General features: G+C 36.4%; 1 protein-coding gene across 1 annotated transcript; it reads left to right on the forward strand.

Moving 5' to 3' along the window:
- The first annotated feature begins 248 nt into the window (after positions 1–248).
- Positions 249–10,096, forward strand: LOC149571186 (small ribosomal subunit protein bS20c-like). The gene is made up of 3 exons (XM_089812759.1): positions 249–407; positions 993–1,156; positions 9,536–10,096. The coding sequence occupies exons 1-3, from the start codon at positions 272–274 to the stop codon at positions 9,758–9,760; spliced, it is 525 nt and encodes a 174-aa protein (XP_089668885.1). The 5' UTR covers positions 249–271; the 3' UTR covers positions 9,761–10,096.
- Positions 10,097–10,637: the final 541 nt, after the last annotated feature.

Below are 10,637 nucleotides of genomic sequence, written 5' to 3' on the forward strand. Positions count from 1 at the left end.
GACTGAAATTTAAAAAAAAAAAAAAAAATAATAATAAATAAATAAATAAATAAATAACTAAAAATAAATAAATAAATAAATAAATATATATAGTTTACAAATATTCTCATCCTTATTTTAAAAACATAATATTCCATTGATGTTAAAATTAACAAACTTGTTTTTTTCATCATACGCCTAAATCATATTATTATTAGTTATATGGTGAAAATTAATAGATATAATGGATAATATCCGATGATAGGTGCAGAGAGAGAACGCAGATAAGAAAATGGCTTCGTGCGTTTCGGTCTCCTTCCGCACAGTGCCAACTGTTCGCCTGCCGTCCCCCACACTGAAAAATCTTGGCAATTCATTTTCGTCATTCAAAATTTCAACTTCTTCTTCGCAAAATGCGTTGTTTTCAGGTACGAGTGTTTTATTTCTTCATGTCTTGCTTGGTTTTGCACTCCACTCTGTTCGTTTTCAGCTTATTTGCTGACCCAAAATGACTACATTTATTTGCCGCCCCACTTCAATATATCCATTGCATTAATTTCTTGTGAACCTAAGTTTCTGGTAGATTGTTGACAGAGATATACCCAATGGTGGATTGTAAATTTATTGTTGACATTATCATGAATTTTATTTTAAACACTGTTCGTATGAGTAGAGGTGTATGCCTGCTTTGGTTATAGGTGTTCGTTGTCTTGGGAAGTTCTGAGGAAATTTTCCATTCGTGGGGATTGTTAATGTAAGGAGGACATTTTGTCTGAAATTTTTAATTTTAAAGTTTTTCTGAAAAGGGTTAGTGGGGTTTGGTGGATATGCGAGGAATTGTTCATCTCGTTTGTTTCTGCTATTAGTTTTTGTTCTAAACAAGTTTTAGAAAGAATTGCATTCGTGTGTATAGAATGCGGCTCTAGGAAACCTGCACTTTATTGAAGTTGATTGGTTTTTGGTTAGAGAAGTTATCAAGGGGGTCTATGAATATGTCGAGAATTGTTTTTCAGGTTCTTCTGTCAGGCCTCTTAAAATGTCCTCTAGAAGGCCAATTGTTGTCATCGTTGCTGCAACTAAGACACCTGACTCTGCCGAAAAAAGGCATCGTCAATCGGAGAAGAGGCGGATCTACCACAAATCTCACAAGTCAGAGATGAGGACACGCATGAAAAAGGTATTTGCTTTCTTTTGCACAACTTTACATTTCTACTTATAGAAAAGAACTACTAGAACTACGATCATTTTTTTTTGGCTTTTGAGCTGGCGAGGCTCATTAGTCAAAGACTATTCATATGTTTTTTAGGATGCTTAAGTTCCAAATTCATCTGTAAAGAAATTATCTAGCACGGGGCATCTAGTGGTCACACCAGCCAATACTTGGGAACCATTAAACCACAGGTCTCGTGGCTTAGCCCTGTGAACTGGCGAGAAGGTTTACCTTTTAGCGTCTCCAATCTTTGAACATTCAAACTTCCTCCAATTGGACATTGGAGATGGCTTTAGACACTATTTATGGATATAAGTGAGCGTTATGTGTCTGGAAGAGAGTCGATCTTATATGCAGATGTATTTATGAGGATTGAAGTCTAGCCTAGCCATTCATATCTGCCTGCGTTTACCATGTTTTTTCGTAAAGATCCTCTTGCAATAACCTCTTGATGAACATTAAATAGGTAGTCCACTACCCAAACCATATTTGCTTTGTACAACTCAACTGGTAACTCTGCCGTAGGTGATTTACAGTTTTGAACTGAGAAGATCACATTAGGGATTTCCGCTTGGGGATTGTTTTTTCAAACTCCATAATTATCTCTGCAGAGATCTTTCTTCAAATGATCTTCTTGCATCAATTTTGTGATTGAAAACAGCCCACAGCTTTGTCTTCAGCAGTTAAGAGTTGTTTATAGAAGTTAAAAATATATCCTCAGTCTCATGGGACCAGGAATTATAGTCCTTGATAGGACCAACAGATTATAGTGCATGCTTGGTACACTAACATATTAAAGAATATTTGGTACCCTTATGTCCATGTTTAACCCAATTCATTTTAGCCCTGATTCTAGCCCCCAAGCTTTTGTAATCTAAAATTTCTGAAGCTCATATTTAATATCTTTCACATTATGAAGACCTTCATTTTCAAATTCTTTTGAGTATCAGATTCTTTTTCAGCAGTTCATCTTGTAATGAGCATTCTGCTCGTTTACTGTCAATTGCGGCCTTTTCCCCAATGCTACTCAACAAGACCTTGAAGTTGTCAACCAACCCCTTCCAATACTCGATAACAGATCCCTTAGGGAAAAACATCTTGTTAATGCTCCTCACAGTCACAATACCATCCAAATAATCAGTATAATAAAACCTCTTCTTAAGCTTAGACAAACTAATAATGCTATTAGCTCTCTGGGTTAATAAATCTGTGTCTACCTTAGGCTAATACTAGTTGATAATTTGAACTTGGGTTCCCACAGTGAGAACTCGAAGCGTTAACCACTTTTTTCAACACTTAAGATGGCAGACAAATGATAGTAGGAGAATATCTGTAGACGTGGTATAGGAGTTCTTAGATGACTATACCATTAGTCAGCTGATAAAACTTCAATACATACACATCTTAAGCCTTATTATTATTTGTCTCTGTACTATCACCCTTTTTGGGATACGACAAGAAACTTTTCTGCTAGAATAGAACTTATAAATTTTTATGCAAAGAACAGAAAGATAAGTTTTTCAGTTTTATCTATTTAGTTCTTTTAGCATTTGTCAGCACATATCCATATTTTAGTAAAACTCAACTGTAATTTTTCTAGTTTCTTTCTGTGCTATTACTTTTTGGGATATGATAAGAAAATTTTCTGCTACAATCGAACTTACACACTTATATGCAAAAAATAGAAAGCTACAAGCATTCTAGTTTTAGTTATTTAGTTCTTTTGGCTTTTGTCAACCACGCAATTAACACTTGAGTAAAATTTAAGTGTCATTTATATTATATATCTGATAAACTTAAATGGGATATATCTGAACAAACTCAATAGAAAATGTTTCCCAAGTAAAAAGGGATTTTCATAGAAGACTTACAGAGACTTAAAGAAACTTCATCTGAAGTTTCATAATGTACAGAGATGTTTCCATATGGGTTTCCGAGCAGATACAGTTGAGAGTGCAAAAGGTTGGGGTGCATGTATCTAGGGAACTATGGTAAAAACACATCAGACCTATTGTTTCTCCATGGCTCCACCTGCTTTAGCTATTTAGTATCATCCCATGAGATATTAAAGAAAGAATAACAGTGCATTTGAGTCTTTAGCTTCTAGAAGGTCAATAATGGCATAGTTGAGAGCATTATAATCTGATGTACATGAACATGTTTGCTAGTTCTAGGATATCAGTACCATTTAGCATTGATGACTATGGTGCTATTCGCAGGTTGTATGGCTTGATTAATAGTTGCAAAGACAAGTTCCTCTAATAACAATTCCATTTAGACTTTGCTGAAATACAGCTAGTGGCATGTCCTTTGATCATGCTTGAAAGTTTGAACATGTTCTTTCATTGTCTGAATTAAGGTCACATCATTTTACTTTTTAGGATATTTAATCTGCAATAGTGTTTTGCTCCATAGTTGCATCAATTTCTGCTACTAAATGTTTTCCAACTATAAAGAGCTTCTGTTTTTAGAAACACCGCCCTCAAGCTCCTCAGATCCTAAATTATTTCATTTGCAGTAATATTAACGACATCACAATTTAGTATGTTATCTGAATGCTACTTTTAATTGCATAAAATATTCCCCAGTTTGATGAACTAACATAGGGCAATAAAGCTCCTCAAATCCTTTTGTACATTTGTTCTGAAGAGCTGATGAACAGCTGTTAAGAAAAAGCATTACACAACTCCATTTTTGCAGCAAAAGTATTGTTCTGATCTGTTATTTTCAGAACATAATTTAGTTGTGTATGCACATATGTTTTCAAATTTCTCCAGTTAATATGTAGAATTTATTTATATATAAATAGCTAAGGTACTGATTCTCTCTGGAAATGCATGGATGCTGGTGCTGATGCACGGTTCTCCACGGATGCTCTGTGGAGGCGCTCACGAAGCACTGCCCGGGCCTGTGGATTCTTAGGAAGCGCTGCCCATGCCTGAGAATCCTTATGATTCTGAATCTGATTAGTGAATCTAGAGACTTGGCTCTTGATTGATCAACATTGAATCATGAACTAAGTTTTGATTGTGTAATTCAAATTCCATTGAAAAAAAAAATCATAAATCTGTGCATCTGATTTTGGCATCGGCATCTGCATCTGCATCTGCATTGGCAACTTAGACAAGTAGTAACACACAGAGGTATGCAGTGAAGACTGAAGACAGTAACTTCCTATTTTATACTGGAGCAATGCTCATTATTCTAAAATTCTATGTAAAGAAGTACATAGAGGTTGCAGGGATGGGTATGACCTGGTGCTTATTGTATGCAAGTACCTGAGTTGATATTACCACAATAGCTGAAAAATAAAAATGATTTGTAATAATTTATTTTAATTTAGGAGTAAATTATTATAGCTGGACCATGTCGATAAAGATAAGATAAGATAAATTTATTAATGTCCAACAAGAGACCACAAGGGTCTAAGGGACTGAAAAATGTACAGCAAGGCAACCACCACCAGCAGAAGCACCCAACAGGGTCTGCGGAAAGAACAGAACAGGAAAGCAAAAGAACAAAACCAAGAGAGCCTAAATACTCCTCATTGGTGAGAAGTACTCCAGAACCGAAGGGTACTTTCTGGGGTGTGTGCCCTGAACTGTCTCAAGGATCCACTGGAGGTAGGGTAGTGCTGCCGAGCATACCCTCTGCAATGTCTCACATACCTGGTGTGGCTCGAAGCTGAGTATGAACATATTGATGTTCACAACTATGCTGCAAATAGAATTTTCAGTTTTTGCTCTAACCATTGCCACGGTGTGTGCTCTTTTTATTGCGAAGGCAATACCATTGTTATTGCTTTTGACTGTGAAAAGTGATTATCTTGATAAGATGGTAGAAATTGCATGACATATGTCTGGAAATCGCCATAACATTTACAATATATCTCCTTTTAGAGCGTAATGGCATGTAGTTGGGCACGCTATATTGGTGGATGTCCACTGGGAGCCACTTCAGTCAACCAAATTTATATGTATGAGTAATAGTATGTGTGCTGAAGCTGATTGTTTAATATTTAAATAGCTTTCTTTCAATAAGTCAAATCTCTCCAGCTATACAGCTGAAATTGAGGGTAGTAATCATACCTCATAACCCGAAACCCTAAACAGCAAACTGAAGGGTAATTATTACAAAGTAGCACAAGTACACAGTCCGCAGAGTAACAACAAGAAAGCATTTTACAGCACATAGAAGGGCAGTGGCACCTGGAGGAGGGTTGGGGATCACCTTCACTACCCCAGGGATGATATGTAGAGGAACTGGCTTTTGTACTTCAGGGTGTGATATGGGACAGTGGACAGTTTCTTGCAAGCTGGAGAATATTCAGTATGATATGGGACAGCCATGGGCAGGCTTCAATGTACAAGAAAATTGTAAAAGTTGAATATTATGCCTATAGTAGTGGAATTACTTGGTGTAGCAGGTAACGAAAGCATCACCCACCATGGTGAAAGTGAAAATACCAAGCAAATGTGCAAGCACCTTTGTTAACATGAATGCTGATGGTATTCCTTTGGGGGAGTATCCTAAGCATTTGAGAGCATGTGGCAATATTGCCATGTTGCATTCATGACTATGTTTGTTATTGATGTCAACATAGCAGTAATTCTATGAAGATTGGCAGAGTAGCAGATAGAGATCATGATCATATGGATAGAGTTTTGTTTGTCAGGTGACGTGCGGTTAAGGACATGTTCCACACTGTGTTCTGATGATGAGCTTAAGTGCACATAACATAAGTCGAAGACATGTGGAAGTTGTAAGTGATTTACAGAGAACAGTGCAAAAACAGAGTACCTGAGAAGCAGTTTTTGATGATCATATTATATCTTCTAACAAAGATATAATCTGGAGATGTGAATTTAGACAGTGATAGAAGATAGTCTAATGATGATGTCAGCGAGTGCGCAAGCCCTAAGGTCGCACTTGTGAGAAGTTGTATAGACTGTGAGCCGACAATGCTATATACTTGTGAAATAATTAATTATCTTATTGTGCTCCTATTATAATTAATTGGGAAAGCTTCAAGGCCAACTCAAAGAATTGTTTTGAGGACTTGGTATAAAGGAAAGTATTTTCCTTGTTTGTAAGTATGGATAAAGATGCAAAGTATTCAAGGAAGTGCGAACAAGAGAAGAGTATCTGGTAAATGCGAGTAAGCGATCCAAGGGATTATTGGATGCAAAGTTTGTGATTTGGTATCAAGATCAGGAGGAGCAAAAGTCTGGTTGACAGGATAGAGAAAGAGGAAGGAGCAATACAGTTCAATTCTATTATTCTGCAAGGAATAGTAGAGAGATCATTTGGATAGTGGGTTCATTGGTCTTGCCCTTGAAGCTGTCTGGATAGTGGGCACAACTCCTAATAGGGTTGGAATCTCCTAACAGGGATTCAAAGTCTCCTAATAGGGACTGATATGTACTGATTGTTTTTATAGACTCCTAACAGGGTCCATCCTCTAACAAGGAATATTTATATTAGTACATCTTGTGGGTACCATCCCCATCAGGATTTTCCCTCTGATCAAGGGTAACATATCCAGTGTTATTGTGCATGAGTACCTTGTTGTGGTTTCTGATTGTATTGCTAATATGGTTAAAATTTAATAAGGTTGATAATTGTGATAATAGTTGGATAACTGATTCACTCCCCCCCGCCCCCTCTCAGTTATATTGGTGGACTATATATTCTAACAACCTTTCTATCACAGGTGCCAAATTTGTCATGCTTTGTGCTACTGCTCAGTGATGTTTCAGATCCCCAATTTTTCCACTTCGTCTTCTTCATAAGAGGTCATTTGAACTTCTAATTGCTAGGATAATCTTTATATACCATGCTTGTACCCAGAAAATGCAATTCTTAAACCATACATCTGTTGTTGGGAGTTTTTTGGTGAAGTTTCCCTTTTGTTAGAGTCTAGAGTTCATGTCTGTTGTGTTACACAGAGAGCAGGGGGTTCAGTGGGGCAGTTTTCATTTGTGGAGATTTCTTAAAGTTTACTAAACTCAAATGAGTAGCCTTTGGCTGCGAATCAATCTTGTAGACATTTCTTGAAGTGCCAAGTGAGTCTATAGTTGCATTTTCTTTAGTTCGATCCGAAGTGGTTTCTTGGTCTCTTTTTGATAGGGAGCTGCCTTTCATTTCTTATGTTATTACTTTATCTAGTAGCTTGCATGTGTTTTCTGTCAGTTGCTGTTGAATTCCAAGACTAACAAATCTGTAGTTGAGGAGTTAGACGAGCATTATCTTTGCTGGTTTTAGTCAAATGGTGAATTGACTCCAAGTTTGAAATGGGTCCTCATACAACGAGAAGCACCAGTAGGCAGAGTAGCCTCTTCCTTCCATTGCTCGCTCCTAGGAGGTTAACTCAGATCATAGGGATGGGTGGAGAATATGGCTTTCTGAAATCAGTGTGGAGGTGGAGAGGGAACTCCCATAGGAGCCATGAGAGTTTTGGTGGCTCTAGTTTGTAACACAGGTTGGAAGTATGAACTCTCCACATGCAACAAGCTCTTCGAGGTGCACAAGCTCCATGGCCACTTTCTCTGCCTGGATCAGAGAGATTTTGTTATTATATCCAAACATGCATAAAACAATAGACGAAGCTGCTTTCAAAGACAACAGTTCAGGATATAAGGGATAAAGCATCCAGTGGCAAGTGGAAAGAAAAAGTATGTTTGAAGGAGGCCGGCCTCCTGTACATAGTGCATTGAGTACAAGAAGGTCAAGGGTCACATGATGGTGAGATTTATGAAGAGGTACTAAGCTTGACCAGATAAATTGCTGAAGTTTGGTTTCTTCAGGAATCTTCTAGGGTCTACCATACATAGAGTATTTAGGACAACGGGATGATCCTATGATGAATAGGCTTCCTAAGAGGTAATCCACATACTTCACCAGAGAAATTGCCAATTTTATGTTCTTGGGGAATCTTCGATCTTTCAAAACTCGGATATTAGGTCCAGGAAGAAGAGTTCAAGGCCCATATAGAATTGTGTTTGTTGTTACCGATAATCTTTTTCATTAGATTGGTAATGGTAAGACAGCTGAAGCCAAAATATTCATTTTGAATGTTCAAATTACTTGGGTCTTTTTAAAGGCATTCATGGCAGGAAGTTTTAGATATAAATAAAATGTCTTTATCCGAGTCTCCTGCATCAAATGGCTAAACCTAAACAGCTGGTACATTATGATCAATGTGCCAGGTGTTTTCTTTTAGGCTTTCAAATTCTATCCCACGTAAACAGCCGGGGCCTAGCACATCAATGACAGCATACCAATGAGATTGCTTGCATTTGACTTTATTTCTATTCAAACATTACTATTAGTTTTCATAGAAATAGCTCTTTTTGAAATAATAAATGACCATGGACTTCTCGAATTCTATACAACTACTGCAGCTTGCTCAATTATTGGTCCCTCTGCTCTAGTAATATTTATTTTAAATGGAGAGAAAACTGCTAATTTGTTTGTTACATAACACACAATGCTGGTAAGTCCATTTCTCTTATATTTACTCTTATTGATTGATATCATGGAGGCTTTTATCCTGGTTATCCCGCTTGTACTCATTTTTTTTTTTGAAGCACCCTGGAGAATTAGTATAAACTAAGTCTTTAAACTAACATATTTCTTTGATTGTGCCTACCAAATCCTTCACTCGGTATAAATTTTTTAAATATGTTAAGCTGCTTGCCACAACGCCTTATTAATTCCCAATCGATAGCATAATAATTATCAAATATTAGAATTAATATGAAATACAATTATAAGTTTTTCTTTAATATGACACACTATGAGGCAGAAGACTCACCTAGATAGACAGAAAATCATAAGAAGACAGTGGATATCAAATATATCAGAGCCAATGGTTGTATTCAACAAAACTGAGCTTCATGGGACTGGAAAAGTGGCATTGATAGATAAGGCTTGGCTTGACAAGGAGGACCAAATACTTAAAAAATGAACACAAGTATAGGATAAACTTGTCTCCTTAAGCCTAATAGGCTAAAGGAATATTGACAATTGTTGGAAAAATTGAAAGCAAATTGCTTGTTTGAAAAACCAAGATAACTGATAAATTAAAATTAAAATTGATCATTTAGCCAATACTATTAGGATTGTTTTGTTAATTACCATTTTCAACCAGATAGTGACTTGTAATGCATATATTGAATGACAGTTGTATAAATCTTGATGGACTGGTGAACTTAATCAGATAACAAAAGGTGGATGACACAGATGTATTTTTGGAATCTGTATGTGAAAAGACTTCAGTTTGCAGTGCAAATTTTGGAAGATGCCTAAAACTATTTGATTCTGTAATTGATTCTTGATCTACAGGTTCTATTAGCTCTAGAAAAAGTCAGGAAATCAAAAACAGCTAGTCCTGAGGATATCTTGCCAATTGAGAAGCTAATAGCAGAAGCATATTCGGCTATTGATAAAGCTGTCAGAGTTGGCGCCATGCACAAAAATACAGGAGCACACAGAAAATCTCGCCTTGCTAGAAGAAAGAAAGCAATAGAAATTTTTCATGGCTGGTATAAACCAGAGTTGGCTGCATAAGAAATCAAAATTTATTAGAGGCATGAAATGTGAACATTCTCTTTGTTGAATGGTTTGTTGCTTAGCTGCATAAGAAATCAAAATCATAGAGGCATGGCGTGTGAGCATTCACTTTGTTGAATGGGTCGCTGCTTTGTTTGACCTGAACAACTCTTTTTGTTCACATGTGGGAGTTGAAAGATGTCATATCAACCTTATTTTATATTGGTTGTTTGATGTTCTCATTAGGCAAGTTTGAGAATTAACTTTATATTGGGAGTTGTTGCTACTACCTCATATTATGCACATTTTTTCTGTGTCATGATTTTGAATAAGGCATACAAATTATGTTTTAAAGATCTGACATAAATTACAGTTACGATAATGTGCACTGAATACTTATGCTAAACAATTGGGCAAACTTTTCAACGTTTGATTGTGTTGTAGAATGCATTTGTCTTAAATTTGCAAATAGATTCCTGCCTGATAATAGGAAATTATCTGCCTGTCTCATCTGTGTCCAAGCTCCTTTCCCAATTGTCTTTACTATTCAATAACATGATCTCAAAAGATAATATTTTTCAAGAAAAGTGCACCTAGGGTTTGCAGTGTTCCTTTCTTTTTTTCTTATATAATGAATTTCCTTGAATTTGGTTACGATTATTATACCTTAATTTCAACAAGATATGACTAGTGATTGCTTTATCACATCTGAGTAGGGATTTCGAAGGTGTCAACAAAAAGCCCACCTCTCCCCCGCCTCTCAGCACCTTGTGTTTATATATAATGGCAATCTTTAGTTATTATTGTGGAACTGGTCTAGATTTTGATTGTTCTGCTAAGTTGTAACAAATGATTCTATGTTTTTGATCTAAGAACAATTACTCTCAAGTATGGA

This window comes from Cupressus sempervirens, chromosome 2 (assembly GCF_028749045.1).
Source record: "Cupressus sempervirens isolate cs-2001-9-10 chromosome 2, ASM2874904v1, whole genome shotgun sequence".
Taxonomy (NCBI): Eukaryota; Viridiplantae; Streptophyta; class Pinopsida; order Cupressales; family Cupressaceae; genus Cupressus; species Cupressus sempervirens.